The sequence below is a fragment of the Rhamphochromis longiceps genome, linkage group LG18 (genome assembly GCF_057381845.1).
Source record: "Rhamphochromis longiceps isolate RC_006_pf linkage group LG18, R_longiceps_female_GT1.1, whole genome shotgun sequence".
NCBI lineage: Eukaryota > Metazoa > Chordata > Actinopteri > Cichliformes > Cichlidae > Rhamphochromis > Rhamphochromis longiceps.
In genome coordinates, this window is record NC_140574.1 from 14,776,179 (window position 1) to 14,799,381 (window position 23,203).

At 37.7% G+C, this 23,203-nt stretch overlaps 4 protein-coding genes and 2 pseudogenes across 5 annotated transcripts in view; 1 reads left to right on the forward strand and 5 right to left on the reverse strand.

The window, feature by feature from the left end:
* Positions 1-1,725: 1,725 nt before the first annotated feature.
* On the reverse strand, positions 1,726-2,684 carry LOC146647933 (chemokine XC receptor 1-like; annotated as a pseudogene).
* A 4,057-nt stretch (positions 2,685-6,741) lies between these two features.
* Positions 6,742-8,839, reverse strand: LOC146647934 (chemokine XC receptor 1-like; annotated as a pseudogene). Its single transcript, XR_014908541.1, has 3 exons — positions 8,705-8,839; positions 8,419-8,568; positions 6,742-7,749 (listed from the first exon to the last, which is right to left on the reverse strand). The product of XR_014908541.1 is annotated as a chemokine XC receptor 1-like (transcript).
* A 3,959-nt stretch (positions 8,840-12,798) lies between these two features.
* On the reverse strand, positions 12,799-13,812 carry LOC146647935 (chemokine XC receptor 1-like). The gene has a single exon (XM_085389704.1). The coding sequence runs from the start codon at positions 13,810-13,812 to the stop codon at positions 12,799-12,801; it is 1,014 nt and encodes a 337-aa protein (XP_085245830.1).
* Positions 13,813-14,586: 774 nt separating this feature from the next.
* On the reverse strand, positions 14,587-15,998 carry LOC146647936 (chemokine XC receptor 1-like). Its single transcript, XM_085389707.1, has 2 exons — positions 15,966-15,998; positions 14,587-15,796 (listed from the first exon to the last, which is right to left on the reverse strand). Exon 2 carries the CDS (start codon positions 15,766-15,768, stop codon positions 14,776-14,778), a length of 993 nt encoding a protein of 330 aa, XP_085245833.1. The 5' UTR covers positions 15,769-15,796; positions 15,966-15,998; the 3' UTR covers positions 14,587-14,775.
* Positions 15,999-17,444: 1,446 nt separating this feature from the next.
* Positions 17,445-20,407, reverse strand: LOC146647937 (chemokine XC receptor 1-like). The gene is made up of 2 exons (XM_085389703.1): positions 20,369-20,407; positions 17,445-18,510 (listed from the first exon to the last, which is right to left on the reverse strand). The coding sequence occupies exon 2, from the start codon at positions 18,496-18,498 to the stop codon at positions 17,455-17,457; it is 1,044 nt and encodes a 347-aa protein (XP_085245829.1). The 5' UTR covers positions 18,499-18,510; positions 20,369-20,407; the 3' UTR covers positions 17,445-17,454.
* Positions 20,408-21,671: 1,264 nt separating this feature from the next.
* The window catches only part of fyco1b (FYVE and coiled-coil domain autophagy adaptor 1b), a 28,923-nt gene continuing 27,391 nt past the window's right edge, over positions 21,672-23,203 (forward strand). The window contains exons 1-2 of the mRNA XM_085389685.1: positions 21,672-21,746; positions 22,295-22,375. Of these exons, the coding sequence (XP_085245811.1) occupies positions 22,318-22,375 (58 nt within the window). The 5' untranslated portion in view covers positions 21,672-21,746; positions 22,295-22,317. The remainder of the gene's footprint in view (positions 21,747-22,294; positions 22,376-23,203) is intronic.

A 23,203-nucleotide genomic window follows, 5' to 3' on the forward strand; every position in this document is an offset into this window, starting at 1 on the left:
AAATCTGCTCCTTCCTATTTGTGTGACCTGCTTCATATCACCACTGTTTCCCGCCCTCTCAGATCCTCATCTGCTATTCATCTTACTGTCCCGTCCGTACGTCTTATCACTATGGGGAACAGAGCCTTCAGTCGCTCTGTTCCTCGGCTCTGGAACGCTCTTCCTCCAGCCATAAGAAATATAGACTCTCTTCCCGTATTTAAGTCACAGTTAAAAACACATCTGTTCAAACTGGCTTATTCGGTTTAGTGCTGATTTTATCTGTTGTCAAGTTCTGTTTTGCAATTTTAATTTATTTTATGTATTTTATGACTATTGCTCCTTTTATTCATTTTGTTCTTCTGTAAGGTGACCTTGGGTTTTTGAAAGGCGCCCTCAAATAAAATGTATTATTATTATTATTATTATTATTATTATTATTAGTGAGCCATGCCTATTCATCTTAGTCGCTATGATGTCTGACAAGAGCTTCCATGTGGTACTCTCGTGTACTAATATTATTTTATTATCATTTCTATAAGGAGAGATCACTTGGAGGAATTGAACATGATTTATTGTGACAAAGAAATGAATGTAATTCGCGATAAGACTCTGATAAACCCCCCAGAATCTAGACGCTGGAGGTGGTGGTGAAGATGAAGACTGAGGCTTGAATAGAGCTTTGGCCGAGGTGCCTGAGGTGGAGATGGGGAGGAGGTGGGTTACATGAAAAGAAACTCAAAGAAATCAGACATGTCAATATTGAGATTGACAGCATGGGAAAGAAGCCAGGATGTAAAGAACAGAAATATCAATATTAATATTGCAAAGGTTCAGTTACTTTTGCAAAGTTGCTTCACGGAGCTACTTTTTACATTTATCTTACTTTTAATAGATTTCAGATCCTTTAATTTCTATTTTTACCTAAATAAAGAAGTTGGCTCAGTACTGTAACTTTTACTGGAGTATTTTTTTTAACGCAGGTGTCTGTACTTCTACTTAAATAAATAATGTCAGTACTTTGCCACTGCTCTGTTTTGTATCTTACACTGTGATTAATGTTAAATGATCAATGATTTCCCCTCCCTTCAGGTGGAGTGGTGACTCCACTTTTGGGAGGACTATTACTTTCTGGGCATTTCTTCTCAAAACAAGTATATAGAATTCGATTTTAATTTAAAGGACCACTTTAAATGGCGAAGCAATAATATGACAGAGATCTTTAATTACATTAAGTGAGCCTACAGGGGTCGCTGAGAGTCAAAGAAACAAAGGGTCACAGCAAACGTTGTTGCTTGCATAACATCGACATTTTCTTTCTTAAATGATATATCTGCACATCTGCATTACATAAATTTGTCTATTAAGCACCTACCCTATGTCACTCAAAGTACTGCTCATTGTATTGCATATCACACTAGTTTGACTCTACCTGGGATGCCAAAAAATGGGTGTTAATGGAATAATCTTCACATGCCACAGAAAAGACACATTTTCCCATGAGACAGCAGAAAAGACAAAACAGATTCACTGGATTTAAGCAACATTTTAAAAAGAAGAAACAGAAAGTGATGGTGCAGCATAAAATACACATTTTTACACACATACATCCTTTAGTTGGCACATTAAACACCTGAAAAATAGATGTATATTGTTTCAAGAGAATATATAAAAGATGTAAATTCAAATGAAAGTATTTACACACTGAACCAACAGTTCATTTGTGCCTGCTTAATGGATCAGTGTTCAGTTACTCTTAACAACAGAGCTCTCTGCTGTGAAAGCTACATTCTGAATAACAAAAGTCTTCTGACTGGTGTCTTTCTTTCTGTTCTTCCTGCACAGTTTTTCACAGCACAAAAGATTAAACAGATGCTTTTGCGAATCCTGTGAGATCATATACAGCAGCGAGTTCATACAGCAGTGAGAATAGGCAAGCATTTCACAGATATGGTAGGCAACTGCTAACCGTTTCAGTACCTTACAATCTTTGTTTGTATTGAGAGACTTGATTAAAAGCATAATATGGTATGGCCCCCAGCAAATGAAGAAAGCTGCAACAATACACAACAGCAAAGCTACAGCCCTGTGCTTCTTTTTCTTTAAACCTTGTAAAACTGTCTTGAGGATTGAAGAATAGCAAAAAATAATAATGGGAGGAAGAATAGGAGTGATACTTGGAGATAACGTCCAAGCTGTTCATCAGATCCATCCTCACAATAGTTAAAATCATACCAGTTTACCACCTTTACTTTTATGGCTTCACTCAGGGATGCTGAGATGCTGATGACCCAGGCAGATATACAAGCACCGACTGCATACTTCTTTCTAGCATGGTTGCTCGGCCACTTGTGCAGCACCACGAGAATGAAACGATCCACTGTCATGGCAGTCAGTAGAATGACACTGCTGTACAGCCCAACAAAGAATGCGGCAGTCAGAAATTTGCAGACAAATTCCCCAAAGACCCAGTGGTGTAAATGATCAACAGCCCAAAATGGAAGTGTGATGGTGAAGATCAAATCGGAGCAGGTCAGGTTCAGGATGAAAATAGTTGTGACGCTTGTCAGTTTCTCGTAGATGAAGAGAACGCATAAGAGGAGACCGTTGCCTATGAGACTGATGATGAAGAGTGTCCCAGTTGAAATTGGAAAGTCAGTCTCACAAAGATAGGCAGCCTCATTGATTGTGAAGTTGTTTGCCATTGTTAATTTTCTAGAAAACATAAACACAAAGCTAAATTTTTTTCTCTAAAATGACACAAACTGTTGCTTTTAGTTTTAGTTTTTTCATGTTACATAAACCATGCATTCTAGTAAAGTACAAAATTAGAGGAGCAAACACAACAATTTACTTCAAGCATCTCTTGTCAAGTCTTCTGTTGAATTGAGCTGTGCTGACAAAGCTGTAATGTACTTAAACAAATCGGTGTTCCTCTTTTTGTTTCAAATTAAGTCAAAGATGCCTCCTTACCAAAGGTCACATTTTTTTAAGAAAAAGAATCCATATGCAATCCTTTTCTCATAGTGAAACTGAAAGTTGAAAATGAAACTCAAACTGTCAAGAACCATAGTTCAAGCACACAAGCTGGACCCAGAAGCAAACACAATACGCAGAGATGCACGCAAAATAAACTTTATTTCTGAACTAAGGGTGTCCCGGAATGGTCAAAGGAAAACACGCTGAGTTAATGTTAAAACAAAGGGACCGGGAGACAAACAACTCGGGAACGCCATGATCAGGACCGTGGGAGGCTGCAGCAGAAAAGGCAAGAGAGTTACTGGGGAGCGGGGAGATAACAGCATACACGGGGTAGAGTTATTTATCTTACGATCAGGGCTGGGCCGTGGGAACCAGAGGTGGGACCAAGTCATTGTTTTGCAAGTCTCAAGTAAGTCTCAAGTCTTTATCCTCAAGTCTCAAGTCAAGTCTCAAGTAATGTCAGGCAAGTCAGAGTCGAGTCTCAAGTCACTGGTGTAAAAGTCCGAGTCAAGTCACAAGTAATGTCAGGCAAGTCAGAGTCGAGTCTCAAGTCACTGGTGTAAAAGTCCGAGTCAAGTCACAAGTCTGAAACTTTGAATTTCAAGTCCTTTCGAGTCTTTAAAAAAAAAACACGAAAAAATAATGTTGCAGTTATGCTAAATGTAAATGTTAGACCATGTAATTTTAAAATCTGTGTTTTTCTCAACACATGACAAAATAGTGAACTTAGAAAATATACACAAATTGTGAAATTGCACCTCTTTAAAATGCAGCTCAATTAAACCTAGCTCCAAGAATAATTTTCACCGACAGTTCTGAGATAAGCTGCATGTCATTCTTGGATGCGGTTGTAGGACCGGCTTTAAAATCGCATGACAAAAATATCATACACATTTAAAAAACTGTATCACCAACGTAGCCTGGACAACATTTGCTAGTTAGATGAAGTCAGCTATCTCATCGTAGCATATTTATATGCATATTTATAATCATACGGTTCTTGGAGTGAGTGCATACACTCATGAAGTTTAGTAACTTCAGGTCACTGCAACAAGCCCAGGTACAGTTTACCGCCGGATGGGTGCAGGACCTTGAAATGCACCGTGTAGAAAGTAAAGACCATCGTACGTATCATAAGTTTACCAGTCTCACAAATCGTCGTCATAAATACACATTCGTTAACCGTTTATTAATAGGACCTTTGAGCTCACCGGTAATTAATTAGTAGTGGAAATAATTTCTGGTAGCATCACAGAAATGTAGCAGTGACAATAATACTGTATGCTGTAATCGCACTGGGCAATTAGTGATACAAAAAACCTGTTTTATCCTGTGAATAAAAGTATATGTTTTTGTCAATGTACCATAATAACAGAGGCGAAACGCAATATTGTGTCAGGACAATTCACTGTTTATGCACAATAAATAAAGGAGCATAGCGCGACAATTTCTGTTCAGCGCCAGACTTGCTTGTAACCTATATCACCAGTTATGTTATGAAAGTGACGTATTAACTACTAAAAAACACTGACCTTTGTGTAAATGCTTGGAGCAGACTAACCTGTGAGCTGGAGGGTTCTGGGACGTTATATTTGGTCTTTGAATGGCTGCAATCCAGGCCACCCGTCGCCTCTTTGTTACTTCGGAAACATGGCTCGAACAATTTCTCTTCAACGAGGTAATCGGATAACAACCGATCTCTTTACCCGTCGGCTTCCCGTGGCTGTCATGCGACCGGCTATTGCAGTTAATAATACAACGGCTTCTTGTGTTTCTTTTTATCGCTGTATAACTGATTTTAATTGAAAGCCTGCGTGCGCTAGTACCGCTTGCCACGAGTTCCCAGAATCCTTTGCGGTTCTACCCGTGAATGACGTCACATTTTCAATCTCTATATAATATGCATGTTAAATTTTGTATTTGGGGTAAAATATCAAGTCTTTTCAAGTAAACCGGTTCAAGTCCAATTCAAGTCCCAAGTCATTGGTGTAAAAGTCCAAGTCAAGTCACAAGTCTTAGAACATTTTTTCAAGTCAAGTCTAAAGTCATAAAATTAATGACTCGAGTCTGACTCGAGTCCAAGTCATGTGACTCGAGTCCACACCTCTGGTGGGAACCAGAGAGAGGGGTGAGGGTCTGCGGGAGAGCTCCAGGGAGACGGAGGAGATGATGACCGGTGGTTTATTCGAACTCCAGGCGGGCAGGAGGACAGGCAGATGTAGGCTCAAACACACCGAGCGATAACCGCTGAATGGTGACTAACGGACTGGCGTGGAGCAGCCAGCTGAGAGGGGTTAAATAGTCCTCCTGATGATCGCCTGGAATGGGATGCAGGTGTGGAGACGACAGCCACACCCGTAGTCGTGGGCATCCCATCTGCTCCTCAGACACCGGGCCGCGGACCATGACACAAACTGACTGTTTGGAACACAAATGTTTGAATATTTTTTTCTCATACTTATCAGGGACATATAACGGTGCACAAACATGCTGCACAGATCAGAACACACATAAACATAGATGTATGATTGTTTTTTGTAAAGCATGAAAATGCTGACTACATAATTTTTATGTAAAAGCACAATACCAACCATTGTGTTGGTAAGAAAGTATTTCCTGCTGATAAAATGAAATGGATCCATGATATCATCAAAGTGACAGATTTATGATATCTCTGATGGTATGCCCAGTGTAGTAGATCAACATCGAAAGTTTTCCGTTGTAAAACTGCACGGTTTTATAGCAAGAATAGATAACTACAAAAAACTACATGAAAGATACCAAACAAAGCACATCATATTACACATCAATTAACTTAGAGTGGTCCAGATATGCAATACAGAAGTCAGAGTTGACTATTAAGAATGCATGCAAAAAGACTGACACCATGTTCGCAGGTAATTCCCAAGTGAAACTAGATTTAAAAGAAGACTGAATTTCTCAAACTGAAATTTGAAATCAGAGCATGTTAACATATTAGACAAACAAAGAGAGAAGTCAATAAGCTGTTGATCAGTTCGTGCATATAATTTAAATCATCAACTGAGAGTCAGCCTCTTCTCATACAGAGAGAAATACAAAAGCAGGAGTACCAACAATCAGCAACAAGATCTCAAACTGAGACCAAGGCAGCGGATAAATAAACAAAACCGTGACAGCTACAGAACTCCAGGTGTCCAGGTCTGACCAACAAAGTCAGTGTGCCTTCACCCGAATTCTACTGACACACACAAAAGTAAATCAAATGATCTGAAAATGAAAGTCTTAAATACCCACTAGTTATTGCAGTAACAACCAAGCCCATGTTAATTATTCAGTTCATAATGCGAGACCTTTCTTTTTGCCTTTGTAATGAAATAGTAAAAAGAGTTCACTTTAATTTCACACCCATATAAGATCCAGAGTCATTTTTTCAAAAACATTTTCCTATATTTCTCTTTGAAACCTTTTAGATTTTAATTATTACATAAATCATTTCCCATTACTATGTTGTCACCTTACTCAAAAGAGATAAAATGCCACGGAGAGCTTACCGTGTGCTTGCACTCCATGTGACTTTAGGTACTGCTCAATGAGTCTCTCCATGGTTGTGTTATTGCACTCATACTTGACCAGTCTGACTCTATCAGCAATCACAAAAATCTGCTGTCAGTGCATTTCTTTTCCAACCCAGTCTATCCTGGCATACCATAAGAACAGAGAAGTGAAAATAGCTTCAACCGATTCTAGCAACATTTTCTTTTTTACAGGCACAGCTGATTAAAGCGGTGAAATACACATCTTTACACACATAAATCTTTGACTTTACACATTAAAAAATAATTTCAGGTGAATATATAAAAGATGTCAAATCAAATAAAAATAGTTACAGACTCAATTGGTGTTTAATTTCAACTGTGTATGTTTAATGGATGCAGTTCCAACTGAACAGCAGAACTCACAGTTGTAAAAGCTACATTACGAGTAACAGAAGTGTTCTGGCCAGTGTCTTCCTCTCTTTTCTTCCTGCACAGTTTTTTACAGCATAAAAGATTCAACAGATGCTTTCGCATCTTCTGTGAGAGCATACATAGCAGAGGGTTCATACAGCAGTGAGAATAGGCAAGCATTTCACAAATATGGTAGGCAACTGCTAACTGTTCCTCTGCCTTACAACCTATCGGTTTATAAAGAGATTTAATTAAAAGCACAATATGGTATGGCCCCCAGCAAAAGAAAAAGGCTGCAACAATACACAACAGCACAGCTACAGTTCTGTTCTTCTTTCTGTTTAAAGCTTGTAAAACTTTCATTAGGATGGCAGAATAGCAGAAAATAATGATGGCATATGGGAGGAAGAATAGCAGTGATACTTGGAGATAATGTCCAAGCTTGTCATCAAATTCAGGCCCGCAATAGGTAACATTTTCCCAGTCTACTACTTTTACTATCATAGCATCGCTCAGGGATGCCGAGATGCTGATGACCCAGGCAGCTATACAGACACCAACTCCACACCTCTTCCTTTTAACTTGGTTGCTCGGCCAGTTGTGCAGCACCACGAGAATGAAACGATCCACTGTCATGGCAGTCAGTAGAATGACACTGCTGTACAGTCCAACAAAGAATGCAGCAGTCAGAAATTTGCAGGCAAAGTCCCCAAAGACCCAGTGGTGTAAATGATCAACAGCCCAGAATGGAAGTGTGATGGTGAAGATCAAATCAGAGCAGACCAGGTTCAGGATGAAAATATTTGTGATACTTTTCAGTTTCTCGTAGATGAAGAGAACACATAAGTGTCATGGTCGGCTGTGTGGCAGGCAGGCAGGAGTGGTGGACCCAAAATGCAGGATTCTCAGGACACGAGGTTTAGACAGAAAATGCAGCTTTATTGCTGGAGCAGAACATCAAGATAAAATAAAACTCACAAAAGCAAACAAAACTCTAAACAGAGATGCAGGAGGACTGGAAATCCTAAACACGCAGCAAGTGAGGGTGAACAGACGTTAACGATGCGACACAGAGTAGGGGAAGACACAGACACTAAATACAAGAGGTGAACGGAGCAAAGAGGAAACAGCTGGGAGACACGGCTGACGTTGATTACACTGACGAGACAGGGAGAGCACAAAGCTGAACGCACTGACAAAGGACACAGACCTACAAAATAAGACAGGAAGCACACGCCAGACAGAGACAGACTCGTAAACAGGCATAATGACGTCATGGACAAACAGAGGGACATACGGGCAGAGAAGACTAAGCACAGGCAACCTAAACCAAACATAAGGGCAAGATAACAAAACCTAAACCAGACATAATCATCATCGTCATCAACATCATCATCAGATAACTAAAGAATCAGAATATAATTATAATCAAAACAGTATCACCAGAGAATAACCAATCCATAATGCAAAAATAAACCAAAACATAAGAAACTCAAAATGCTGGGTCGACCCGACCCAGGACCGTGACAATAAGAGGAGGCTGTTGCCTATGACGCTGATGATGAAGATCAAGATGAAGAAAGGGCCAGTAAAAGTTGGAAAGTCAGTCTCACAAAGAAATGCAACATCACTCAGTCCATGGTCACTCATTGTGAAGTTGTTTGTCATTGTCTGTTTTCTAGAAAAAACATAAACACAAAACTAGATTTATAAAATGTATGTACATTACCCCTTCTTTTTCCAATAAAATGACACAAACTGTTGAGTTTTAGTTTTCACCTTATGTAAGCAACAGGGATAGAGAAATCACTTACCCAAATCATCAGCTGTCATGCCTTGTGGTCAGTTGCATTGTGCTGGAAAAGTTGTGAAGTTCTTGTGTTAACTTACAGTTCCTCTTTTTATTCACAGTAATTCAGAGTTGCAGTTTTTTCTCTTTTGCAAAACACATGAATATTGCTGATGATATTAAAATGTGATTATGAGGACAGTACCCAAAACTTGTTGGAAAGCAGTTATTTTCAGCTGAAAACTGGAAAGATACAGCAAACCTTCAAAAAACTGACAATGATAACCTAAAATATACTTCTAATAATATGTACAGCATATTCAGTAGGTCAATGTATTTTAAAATTGCTACAACAGAATAACAATAAAAGGTCCCAATCATATGAACTGCAAAACCTGAAAATAACTTGAGGAAACACAGCATACAAGTCACTGTTATTAAACTAAAACTTCACGCTCTTTATCCTAAGTTACACTTTCCGGTAATTGTTACCCTCCCATATAAAAATGAAAAAAATAAATAAATAACCACCCCTTAGAAGGGATAGTATGCATGTGAATCTTAAGCTTTGGCTCTCTTCCAGAGGCCTGATAGTTTGAGGGTGTTGAGCAGTATCTTAGGTGTTCCTATGTCTGCAATCTTCTGGACAAACACCTCTGATGTTGTGCTGAAATCTGCTGGAGCCAGTCTTCCAATTTCAGATTTATAGCTTCTAATGCTTCCTTTACCACTGGGACCACTTTGGACTTTACCTTCCACATCCCGCTGTTGCTACAGTCCCTTGTACATCTCTATTTTCTCATGCTCCTTCTTTCTGATGTTGTTGTCCACTGGGATTGCCACATCTATCACAACCTCAGTCTTCGCTTCCTTGTCAGCCACCACTGTGGTGGTTGCTTGGCCAGCTGCTGCTTGTCTGTCTGAAACTGGAAGTCCCACAGGACATTAGCCCTGTTGTTCTCAACCACCTTTGTTGGTGTCTCCCATTGGGACTTAGGGACTTCAAGTCCATATGCAACTCAGATGTTCCTGTACATTATCCCAGCTACTTGATTGTACCTCTCAGCGTAAGCTGTCCCAATTTGCATTTTACATCCTGCTGCAGCATTGATAATAAAGACCAGTTTATTAAATCCAGTATCCAAAATGCTGGTGCATGCTCATTTTTACATTTATTAAATCAATTTGATTATTGGTAGTATCAATACCACTGCTGGTATCAATGCTAGCATGATAGGATCGATACTTTGTTTTGCTCCTTTACCTTTAGTGCGTTGCTCCCAGTCATCAGAAAGTTGACGTGTCTGTGCAAACACCACTCCTCTCATCCTGCCTAACTTTGCGCCACCCCTTCTTCCCTGCTCCACTATGTTTAGTTGTCTTGTGGTCAGGTGACTCAATCGCACAGAGCTGTAGTGAGTGAGAAAGCGCAGCATTGTGTAGAAGTACTTCACAACTGCAAATAAAAACACTGCGAACACAAATCCTGTACTGTGACAAACTAGTATAAATAAAAAGAGCTTTCACACAGAATGAGCAGCAAAAGAAACGAAGACAGGAGGAAGTAAATCCCTCCGACAGACCCAGACCACCAGCATACAGAAAAAGTCTAAAGACATTCCAGGTCTCCCAAAAACACAAGGATAGTTATAAGGCGTGGTCTTGTGTTCATTCATTATCATGAAAAGTAAAAATCACAGTGATTTTTTTTTAGTGGTTTTTAAAATGTGTTAATCTTGTAGATAATGACGCACCACTCTCCCCTTCATAAGCTGCTTTTATAAGTTAAAAGTATTAGTATACTGGCCCCGTATTTACTTGGTATCACATCAAAACTTGCACAAATATCACACACCACTAGCAGAAAGTCTAAAACAGGCTACGCAGCTTTCAATGAGCAGACTGCCTGCAGGTGTATGACAGAAAGCCCAGAAACGCAGCTTCACAGGAGGGCAGAAACCAGTTGGGATCCACCCACCAAACCACCTGCAACGAAACACAGAGAAAGGTACAAAGACCTGCTGGCTCGACCCTGTTTTAATTAATCTTTGATTTTCATGCAGCTGTTTCTTTTATTTAACTATTAAATCATATTTAATAATGATAAATGTTAGAAATACAGAAATAAACAACTTGCAGTTATATGTAATAATATATTAACTCTAACATGATTATGAAAACTCAAGATGTTGTATTAGTGGTTAAACTGGTTAAATTAAGGACATTCAGCAACCAGTTTTTTTTTGTTTTTGTTTTTGTTTTTTTGGTTATTTGTTTTTTGGTTATTTGTTTTTCATACATGCTAATCTGATGGCTGAGTCTGCACCTGCTGAACTTGCCTGCTTTGTTGAACTGAACATGCAAGGTGTTAACACGCTGGATCAATCGTTGAGCCTTTTCTATTATCATGCTAAGTCACACTTCACTCTAACTGATCTGCACCAGGAAATTTGTCCAACATGATTAGAAAGAGAAAATTGATCTTTCAAGTCGACAGGTCAAAGTGAAATTTGCTTACTTACTTCCTAGTTGCTCGCTTGTTGAAAAAGAAAGTATGCTGTTAAGAAAATATTAAAAGGTATCTCTTTCATATTAAATAAACTTCCACAAGATACAAACGTTAGTTTTATTTTTTTAAATCAAATGCATTGAGAATACTTTACATGAAATAAAATGTGAAAATAATCATGATATCAAATGTATAAAAAATAGCTTTGAAAGTGATTTTTTTGACAACAGAAAATGTAACACATGTAATCATAGAGACCGATCTACAATATCACTTCTACAATGTACAGTATAATCAACAGATCATTTTGGAGTAGTAGAAGTATAAAATAGAAGATTCTGATCAGAAAGTATATAAACACAGATAAAAACATTAAGAAAAGGTATTGAAACACAACACATTACACAATGTCAAAATGAAATTGTCACTTCTGTTTCTCTTTATATGATGGACACCTTTGCAGTAACTGGTAGAATCCCAGTCTAACCACAGAACACCCTGAATTTTCTGTGCATGAAGCAGCAGATGTAGCATTTGTCTTTCTATAAAGCTTGACTAATTGAGCTGTTTTTTATTTATTTGCCATTTTGTACCACTCTCTACCAAAGAGGTAAACTATGAGAATGTTGGCTTTCTTTGTCTTACCTGGCTCAACAAAACTGAAAACCCATGTGGGACATAACGAATATTACAAAGGTGGTTAGCAACTTTCACTGGTTGGGTATTCAGCATGTTACCATGGTGATTTAGCCAGGTAAAAACAAAGTCACTTTCGTAACAGAAAACTCAGGTCACTAAGCCATTAATCTTGCTGTGTGGTACACCCCTTTGGCATCAACAAAGTCAGACTCTATCATTAATAGAAACTGCTGGACATTATGAACAATGCTGGGCATCCTCTGCACATGGCCATAAACAATCAGAAGAGTCTGTTCAGTGACAGGTTGCTTCTCCCCAAGACAAGAACTAGCAGACTTAAAAACTCCTTTGTCCCACACGCCATCAAACTGTTTAACTCCTCTCTGGAGGGGAGAGGGAGGGGAAACAGGAGGACAAAGGAGGGGGGAACAACTAAGCTGTAGTGCCTCTTCACCTCACTGTACAATACCTTGTGCAATACTTTTTGTAAATAGTCAACAGTGCAATAGACTCAATACTTGAAATGTGCAATTCACTTGTATTTTTATTTTTTATTCCTATTTATTCTATTTATCCCCTTTGTATATTTTATTTATATTTGTCTCTGTATTTATATATGTGTGTGTGTGTGTGTGTGTGTGTGTGTGTGTGTGTGTGTGTGTGTGTGTGTGTGTGTGTGTGTGTGTGTGTATATATATATATATATATATATATATATATATATAACAATTCTGTAACTGTAACTTCGGTCGTTGCTGTGCTTTTTGGAAGTCGAATTTCCCAGAGGAACCCACCCGAGGGATTAATAAAGTTCTATCTTATCTTATCTTATCTTATCTTATCTTAATAGGTGCTGCCCATTTTTTGATCTTGTTACTGTTGCTTGTACTATATTAAGTTCAGCTAATTTATCTAATCAAACCCTCAAGCATCTAGCTGTCTCATCCTAATGCATGCATGCTACAGTAAATTCAAATTTCTTCCGCATTTTGGAGAGGGATTAATGCCATTGGACTGTCAGTTTTAGTTTCATCTCTGCACAGTGATAATGTATTGCACGGCATGGGAAGATACCTCCTAAACCTTTGTACTCCTATTAAATGCACCAAAGGGATAAAGCAGCAGTAGATGTGAATGATGGGATGAATGATCAACCAAGCATAGTGCAATGCATATATCAGTTCATGTGTGTACTCATAAAAATCCAATAGTAGCAAGGACTGTATAAACATGTGGATGCTAGAAGGAGCCAAGCATAGAAAAGTACTGACAGTTATGCCTAAAATCAATTTTGAAGGCTGTTGTTGGCTGTTTATCCTGCCCTGCTTCGCCATTATCCACATGTGAACATAACAGAATGAAGTGATAAGGACAGGAATGAGAAAGAAAAGAAAAATCTGTGTGTAGATTTCAGTGAGTTTCATGGTTAGTGACTCCACAAAATTTACACACACTTTAATGTCAGCAAATTCGATGACTCTACAACTCACAGCCAGTTTAATGCTTGCAGCAGCACACACCAGCCACATCACAATGCTACCTATGAGAACACCATATTTTGTTAAGGCCTGTGCAGACAAGCACCAAGGCTGAACCACAGTAACATAAGAATGCAAAGACATGGCAGTGAGGATCACCACGGCGGTGAATAGTCCCAGAAAATAAATCCCTACACCTACTCCGCAGGCCCACTCTCCAAAGACCCACCCATGGAGTGCATTACAGGCTGCAAAAGGCAATGTCACAGTGAGGCAGAGGTTAGAAACTGTGAGCTGAAGAAGTAAAATATCCGATGTGATCTTCCAAGCTTGTTCCGTCCAGAGGACCCACAGCAGGAAGCTGTTTGCAGGAAGGCTGATGCAGAAGACGAGACTGTTGACAGCAGCAGGATAGTAAAGTTCTGATATCTTAATGTCATACTCGGTCTCGCTGCTGTGAGTCTCATTAAAGTGTATGTAATCATAACTGTCACTGTCCAAGGCCATGATTTACTTGTTTAGGTCTTGGGAGGAAAGTACTGTTGAGGAAATGAAAAAAAAATCTTATACTGTGAAGATGATTTATTTATTTATTTATTTATATATAGTAACATAATTAATGCATTTTGGTACAAATATGTTAGTCAAGATAAAAACTAATACAGTTTAGAACCAATGATTATAAAGTTGAACAGCATAATATTCATGCCTTCAACAGCATTCAGGAAAAATTAAATGTAGAAATGTAAAAAGAATGATATAACATCATAAATCTATGAATGGCAAATAAAGCATGTCCACAGGGGTTATTGTGAACCAGTGAAGAAAATGGTCAAAACATATAATGTTGCTTGCATAACAGCACTGCAGTTTTATTTAATATTCCCTGGTTAATTCATATCGCAGTTATATCAAATTCCACTCCATATTCCTACATTTCCTTACATTTCCTGTATTTCTGTCACAACATTTATTTTTGTTAATAATAAATAAATAATACTTTATTATTGTTATTATAATAAATAATAAATACTAATATTTTATTATTACATGAATCATTTCTTATGAGTATTATCACCTAATTCAAAAGAGAAAAACAGCCAAGAAGAGCCTACCTTGTGCATGCACTCTGTGTTTCCCTCACTGATTGTGTTAATACACTTACACTTCGTACTAATATGACCACAGAAATTTGCTTTCATTGCATTTTTTCCATCTAGCCTATAATGACATGTGCAGAGAGAAGAGAGAAGTGAAAACAGCTTCACTGGATTTCAGTAACATTGTATTTTGTTTTTTTTACAAAAACAGCATTGCTTGTAAAAGTGCAGTAGAAAACAGATTCCTACACACGTACATTTTGCTTTTACTTGGCACATTAGAATTAAAAATGCATGTAATTTCTACTTAATTTCAGGAGAACATAAAAAAGATGTCAAATTAAATAAGAATATTTACAGATGTTTAACTTCACAAGTGGCTGTTTAACTGATTGTTGTGCAGTTCCAAGTTTATAGCAGAACTCCCAGCTATGAAAACTGCTTTCTGACTAACAGAACTGAGAGATGTGTCTCTCTCCCTGTTCTTCCTGAACAAAAGATTCAACAGATGCTTTCGCATCTTCTGTGAGAGCATATATAGCAGAGGGTTCATACAGCAGTGAGAATAGGCAAGCATTTCACAAATATGGTAGGCAACTTCTAACTGTTCCTGTGCCTTACAACCTATCGGTTTATAAAGAGATTTAATTAAAAGCACAATATGGTATGGCCCCCAGCAAAAGAAAAAGGCTGCAACAATACACAACAGCACAGCTACAGCCCTGTGCTTCTTTCTGTTTAAAGCTTGTAAAACTGTCTTGAGGATGGCAGAATAGCAGAAAATAATGATGGCATATGGGAGGAAAAATAGCAGTGATACTTGGAGATAATGTCCAAGCTTGTCATCAAATTCAGGCTCGCAATAGGTAACATTTTCCCAGTCTACTACTTTTACTATCATAGCATCACTCAGGGATGCCGAGATGCTGATGACCCAGGCAGCTATACAGGCACCAACTCCAGACTTCTGCCTTATAGCATGGTTGCTCAGCCGGTTGTGCAGCACCACGGTAATGAAGCGATCCACTGTCATGGCAGTCAGCAGAATGACACTGCTGTACAGCCCAACAAAGTATGCAGCAGTCATGAATTTGCAGGCAAAGTCCCCAAAGACCCAGTGGTGTAAATGATCAACGGCCCAGAATGGAAGTGTGATGGTGAAGATCAAATCAGAGCAGACCAGGTTCAGGATGAAAATATTTGTCATTGTGTTCAGTTTCTCGTAGATGAAAAGAACACATAAGAGGAGACCATTGCCTATGACACTGAGGATGAAGATCAGGATGAAAAGGGGGCCGGTGATGTTTGGAAAGTCAGTCTCACAAAGAAATTCAACATGATCACTCAGTCTATAGTCACTCATTGTGAAGTTGTTTTCCTTTGTCAGTTTTCTAAAAAACAAAAAACTAGATTTTTAAAATGTAATTAAAGACGTTAACTGAGCAGTTCTCTATTAAATAACAGAAATTCTTTATTTTAGTTTTAATCTTTGTACATTATGTTAGCAAGTGGGAGCAGCCAGTTGAAGTCCAACTTAGGAGAAATAATACAGCAACTTACCTCAACAATCAGCTGTCAACTCTGGTGTTGAATTGCGCTCTGGTCAGATAGCTCTGATGGTCTTGACTAAAGTAACAGTTCCTCTTTTTGTTTCACATTAAGTCAGAGAGGCCGTCTTAACAAAAAAAAAAAAAAAAAACATGCCCAAAAACCATGGGCAACTTGTTTTTCTGCATTGAAAATCCAACTTAAACAAAATTAAAAGTACATTTTAATATTTTCTCATAGTTTTATTAAAAATGTAACAGACTACAAGCATGCAGCACTAGCCAAAATGAACACAAAAATAACTGCATGTATTATTTTGTTTATTATTTTGTAAAGCAAAAGAATAATGCTGATGGTATTAGAATATGAAAATAAGCACAATACCCAATACTCTGTTGGGAAGAAGTCATGTTCTGCTGAAAACTGGAAAGATTTTTTTTTTTTATTATTATCATGGATAATCAAAGTGACATATATGTATATATATATCTGTAATACCATGTACAGCATAATCAGCAGATCTAAACACAAATGAAATTGCTACAGCAACAAAAGGTTCTTTGATCATAGAAGAGTTTGGTCAGAAACTATAACCACAGATAAGTACATGAAGCAAACTTGATTAAACATAACATATTACAACATATTACAAAATATTACAACATATTACACACCATCGATGTTAAACAGAAGTTTCCCACTTTTCTATTCTTCTTGTTTCAGTTGCACCTTTCCAGTAAATTGCACGACTGCACTCTGACCCCAGAACAACTTGAAGTCTTTATGATCCAATCATCTGAATGAGGCTGTTTGAGTTACGATCATAGGTTTGGCAGGATGAACAGCTCTATAATATTTTACTCAGACTTTGCATTAAAAAGTCAGTTTCTGTTATTAGTAACTGCCAGTCATTTCAATTTGTGCTTCTTTTTTTTTTATACCATTATCTGTAAACTCCAGAAACATAAGTCTTAATCCCAGATATCTCAAAAAGTTTCTGAGACAATCAAACCAGCTCTTCTGGTTTGAAATCATATAGACCACACTCCATTATGATGTTTATGATGACAATAAACCTCTTGAATATGTGTGCATACTTTGATCACTGATGGCTAAAGACATTAGGAAACCAAATGCAGTTTCACAAAGAAGTAGCAGGTTATGTTGCTCAGTCTATTTTTGGCATTTTATTTTTTATTTAATGTTATTTAGTGAATGTTAATATAAACATATTTGACTGAATAATAAATGGCAAGCAATAATCTGATGAAAATAAGCCGTTATGCTGCATTGATATAGGTTACTGATCAGTAATTTTAAAGAAGAGTCAGAAAATGGTTGTAAAAAGCACCAACATTGGGGGAAATCATTTTGGAAAAACATATTGGCAGTTCATTCCCAAGTGAACCCAGATTCAAAAGAACAATGAAATCCGTTTGAGACATTTTGAGAATCAACTATGTTAATGAACAAGATGTATTAGTTCTGTTTTTTTACAATATCAAGGTGCCTGTGACAACTCTTCACCACTTGTTATCGATGTTATTGTGTGCCGGTTTTGTCTGTTGCGAAAGCTGTTATTGTTTTTTTTGCGGCCCAAGCTCTTTAGCATTTTCTTCAAATGGGTTTTGAATTTAACCCCCACAAACACATAAAACACGGGGTTAAGGCAGCATTGTGAAAAGGCAAAAAGTCGAGTAATCTCAAGCGCATAATCCAGATTTTTGCTATATTGACAATCTTCCCCTAATGAGTCACTTTCTCTGGGCCAGTAGGAAAAGGACTGCAGAAATATCACTAAATTGTAAGGTACCCATCCAACAAGGAAAACAACCATGAGAATAAAAATTAGTTTCAAAGTTTTGTTTCGTCTTCTTTGCACAGGATGAAGCAACCTGCACATGATATGAGTGTAGCAAAACATGAATACCACTGAGGTAATTAGAAAGAGGATGTTTTGCTGGTAGATTCCCCACAAGCTCCAATAAGAATCTGCATATACACAGTACTTTGACTCTGCAACTTTGGTGGAAGCAAAAGCTAGACTGGAAACCAGGATGCTAACGACCCAAATGATCGCAGATGCTACAATACTGTAATACCCTGTGGTGGAAACAATGTCAGACAGAGGATTTATAACAGCTATATAGCGGTGAGCAGTCATCAGGATGAGGAGGATACCGCTGCTGTAGAATCCAAGGCAGAAGATAAAGTTCACTATTTTGCATGCATGCTCCCCTAAGGTCCATCCGTGCATGTTGTAGTAGGCCCAGAAGGGCAGAGAAGCTGTGAAGAAGAGATCTGATACAGCCAGATTCAGGATGAAGGTGTTGGTGAGGGATTTCAAATTCTCAAACTTGACCAGCACCACGAGGACCAGGATGTTGCCAAAGATGCTGAGAATCACCACAATGGAGAAAAAGACTGGAGTGAAGATCGCTCCAAATTGGATGACACCTGTTTTGTTGCAGAGTTCATCGTAGTCATAATCATAGGGGTACGAGGTTGAGTCAAGGCTGGTGCTGATAGTATCTACGTTATCCATTGTATCCACTTTCTTCCAGCATAAAGGGAAATTTAAAAAAGACTGTTAGACAGGTATATCAAGTAGGTCAAATTTAACAGTCTTACTTAAGGACTTATAATATTATAAACCTTTGTTAGACAAGGCTATCTAACAAATATTAGCTAATGGTCATTGACTCTGTATTTGGATGCATATCTCACTTTTCTCACTTACTCTCTATTATAATATTTAACCAAGAATACATTTTAAAAGTTATTTATATTTATGGACTTAAAAATGTATTTATGTAGTATATTCTATGCACTGATTTGTGTTTTTTGACAGGATTTTATCAACGAAAACATCAAAGAAGAAATGCAGCAAACCTAGAAGCTAGCAAATAAAAACTAATCAAGGACTGTTTGTGACTGAGCCACTTTTGTGTATATTTAGTCATTGCAGTGGGTACAAACTGGCTTGGAGAAACATTGCAGGTTGAGAAGGTACAGCACATTGTGAATTGCCTGACCAAACAGTCTGGTAGAGAACCTTAGAGAAGATGAAGGGCTCAAAGCTTTAAACATAAACCAAAACTTACTTTACCTTTTCACCCTGACTTTTAACTGATTATGCACTATGGAGAGCGATTAGAAAGCAAAAGAAAATAATATAGTATGTGTAGATTATATTATTTAAGTTTATTTTCTATATTTTAGCTCATATTTTTAGCTGTTTTGCTATTTCTTATTTTTACTAAGTATATTTTTCAGTTTTCTTATCAGATTATTAGGCATACACACAAAAGGTGATTTTGTTTAAAGTTTGATTGACTAATTGGTAATTAGAGATGCACTAATCGACCAGTCAGGAAGAGGAGCCATCTGATTGCCAGAGTTCTCTGTCCTGAGCAGTAAGTCAGCCTCCCATATGTCTGACTGTGAACTTCATTCCAAGTGTCATTCAATTGTGCACAGATACTCACAGGTGCATACTAATGTGTCGTTACCATGGAAGCTCTTCACTGTGAGTGAAGACACAAAGTTGAATTTTGTTTGTTTATGCCATCAAGTACAGGTTTTAGAAATAAAACTGGAACATGAAAAATTGGTACTGAGAGACACTTACAAAAAATTGGAAATTGGAATTGACTAAGAAAATCAATGCATCTTTAATGTTGATCAATATGTAAATGTTGGAATATTGCAAGTAATCAGGATTGGTGGCCTGTTCTTTAAAGCATCTGTAATTTCATGTTTTATGAAAGCCTTGTGATACAAGGCTTATGTTAACACAAGAAGTATCATGTAGAAAATGAAATAAATCATATCAGAATCGGGGTGTAAAGTTAGTAAATCTAAGTAAATATTACCTTACCACACAGAATAAAGATAAGCTACTCCAAGAAGTTTTGTAATTTGAGAAAAAGGAAATTGTTTTGTGTTGCTAGTATAATTTGCTTGAGAACTTTTTTGCAAAAATCCATTCTAAGTAATAAGTAGGATTTTTTTTGAAAACATTCTAATTAAAACGTAGAGTTCTAGATTTATTTATGTCAATGCAACTCAGTTTGTTCAGTGAATATAAGATAGCATTAATGGTCATAAAAGGGGGGAAAGCCACAAAAAGGCTACATACATTCATTGTGTGCAGTGCACAAAGTGCTGTTGTGTGTCATTGTTTTCAATTTTCTCCATAGTTTCCTTAATCAGTGTCCAGGTTTTCACTAAATCAAATGCACAAATTAATCAAAATGTGTGCACAAATCTGCAATAGCAGTCACGCCTGAAAAATGTTCCCACTCTGTAAACATTGATTGAACCTGTACACACTCTAAACTTTAACGTCACTTTCAGCAAAGGTCAACCTTAGACTATGACTGAAATGAAAGAAAATCAAAACTATACTGTACCTGCACAAAGGGGGTCTGCACACCAGGGTCCTCAGCAAGGTTGTTAGCGAAAGGTTGGTGAGAGTGGTTTTGAATATCACAAAGGTGAACAGAAACTACGCATTTTTTTCAGTTCATCCAATAAGCAGTGATTGTGGGACTTGTGTTTCACATGTGATGAAAACATGTTCCCTGTAACTGAAAACACTTAGTGGTGTGTACAGGTTTCATTTGTAAATCTGTGTTCTACCTGTAACTGTTTATTGAGAAACTTTCATTACTGCAGATAAACCAAAGACAATGAAAAGAGCCGATAGGGAAGAGATATCAAATCAGTTTTCCAATGCATCAAAGGTAGCCCTTTTACAATAAATAGACATTCAGGAAGTGCTGTTGCCTTAGCCGGATGATTCTAAATTGCCCATGTAAGAATAGTGAGAATGAGAATGTGAATGTTTGTCTGTCTGTCTGTTAGCCCTGCGTGAGACTGGCGACCTGTCCAGGGTGTAGCCTCCCTGTCCTCCTACTGTAGCTGGGACGGGCTCCAGCCTCCTCGCGACCATGATAATCAGATAATCGGAAGATAATGGATGGATGGATGGAAAGAAGTATGTGTCTAATTTATTAATATGTAACCCTTAGTAAACACAAATTACATTTGATGTCACTTCATGGCTGTTATTTAACCTACCTACCCAGATGCTGAGTGTTAAGAAAAGTCTGAGCAATAACTAGAACAGAAAAGTCAATAATGTGAATAAATGCACACTGATTTTGTGCGTGCTTGTTTGAGGGCATATGTCTGTGGTCACTTTGGTATTTTTATCCTTATGAGACTGCTAAACTAACAACAAGAGCTTTTTTTTCTAAATAAATTCAGATTCAGACCTCTTTGTGTACCCCAGATATTTAATGTCAGTCAGTTGTTTTGTAATTCTTTTATTTAGCTTGTTTTTATTTATTTATTTTATTTTATTTTTTTTACGTGAAATGGTCCCTTTATTTAAGCAGCCAACAAGTTCTTACGTTTTTGAATTCTAACAACTGGTTTTAAATACCCTGCACTAATTTTTTACTTTCTATTATGAATTTGAACTCTTAAACGGTTTTACGTTGTATTTATTTTATATATTGTATCGTGTATATCCAGTATTAGACTGTATTCAGCTTTCTATTTTACCTTGCATTTATTTTATCTATCATGTGTATTCCGTGTCATATAAACATATCATGTTTTCAGCTTTCTGTTTATGGTGTGTCTCAACCAAACGTGAACAGACCTCGGCCATACACCGTGGTTAGTCAGCCGTCAATCATTTCCAGAGCCCGCCCCTCACCGGCAGCAAGTTTCTGCTATACCACTGATAAACTGGACAGTCCGGACAATTTTATACATCAAGTACGTGTTTTGTATTGTGATTTATTCAACAACGAAGTCTTTATCCTTATTTACAACCAAAGTAGGATGATTAGCGACAGAAATGTAGATGAAATAAACCAGGAAACGAGTCGCTGAGAGCAGGTGCATGTCCATCCTGTAGCGCTCACTGTTTTGACAAATCGATGTTTATGTCGCGGTTTGTTGCATTTTAAAGTGATAGGAGTCAACTTTATTGGCTCGTCATGGCGACGGTGGATAAATCTAGACAAATCTTGTCCCAGTGCGCTCTGACAAAGACGATGTAGCGACAAATTGTGACCTGTCGTTGTTCCTTTGTACATGCAGTTAAATTTTGTTAACTTTACTGTTACTTCGTTTTACAGCCACCAGAGCCTTCATGAACCTCCTACTTTACAGCAGGAGGAACTAATTTAGGACTGCACTGTTTACCTCCGAGTGTTTTCGGTGTGTGTGTGTGTGTGTGTGTGTGTGTGTGTGTGTGTTCTGGAGAACTCGTGATGACGTGCTAGATAACTTGAATTTCCCTTTTTTATCCCTCTGTGAAGAATTGCCTGAGTACATCCCTACAATGGCCTCCACCTCAGTTGGGGATAAACAGTTGCAGAGGATAATCAGAGATCTGCATGGTAATCAAGCTCTCCACACATACAGCAAACCCCATATGTGCATTACAGTAGATACAATATCATGCAATATGCATCAGGTGTCTTGTCCAAAGGATTCTGCAATATTTACATCAGCCAAAGATTTTTTTTATATGTAAATGTTTGTTTGTTTGTTTGTTTGTTTTACCAGATGAACTATACACTAACCAGTTACAGCATTTACCAGCATCACCAGACAAATACTGTGTCAAGTCTCCACCTGCCACCAAAAAAGCTATGACCTGTCTGAGCTGTTTTGGCAGCTCGTTTGGGAATGTCCTGGGGTGCAAGAATAGGGAATCAGTTAAGGGTCCAATTTTGTGCAGTTGGTCTAAATTCGGTGTCACCGAGCTTTTCATGTACTTTATTCATAGCTGAAGAGTTTGAGTTTTTGCACACCTGATATGTACAGAACCTTTTTTCATACTGTATATCAACACTGTGTGTTCAGATTAAAAAAAAGAAACAAAGCAGTCACATTAAAAATAACTCTGCAAGATTCCTTTTTTTCCTCACAGAAAACATAAAAAATAATCAATTACAGTAAAGTCCTTTAAAAGCTTTTCAGTATCCAAACCCTACTTGGGCCTCCATACTGTAAATAGGTCATGTTTCTGTACATCCCATTAAGTTTAGAGGCTAAGTCAACATACTAGGATCAGTTTTTTTTGGTGTGTCTCATAATTTTGCTGTGGGAGGTCACTATCTTGGGGAATAGTCTTCTTTTGCAATTATGTTTAAGGTGTGTCTTAGTAGTGTCCACATGACCCAAGATTTCCCGGCCAAACACGGTATTATAGTGACACGACC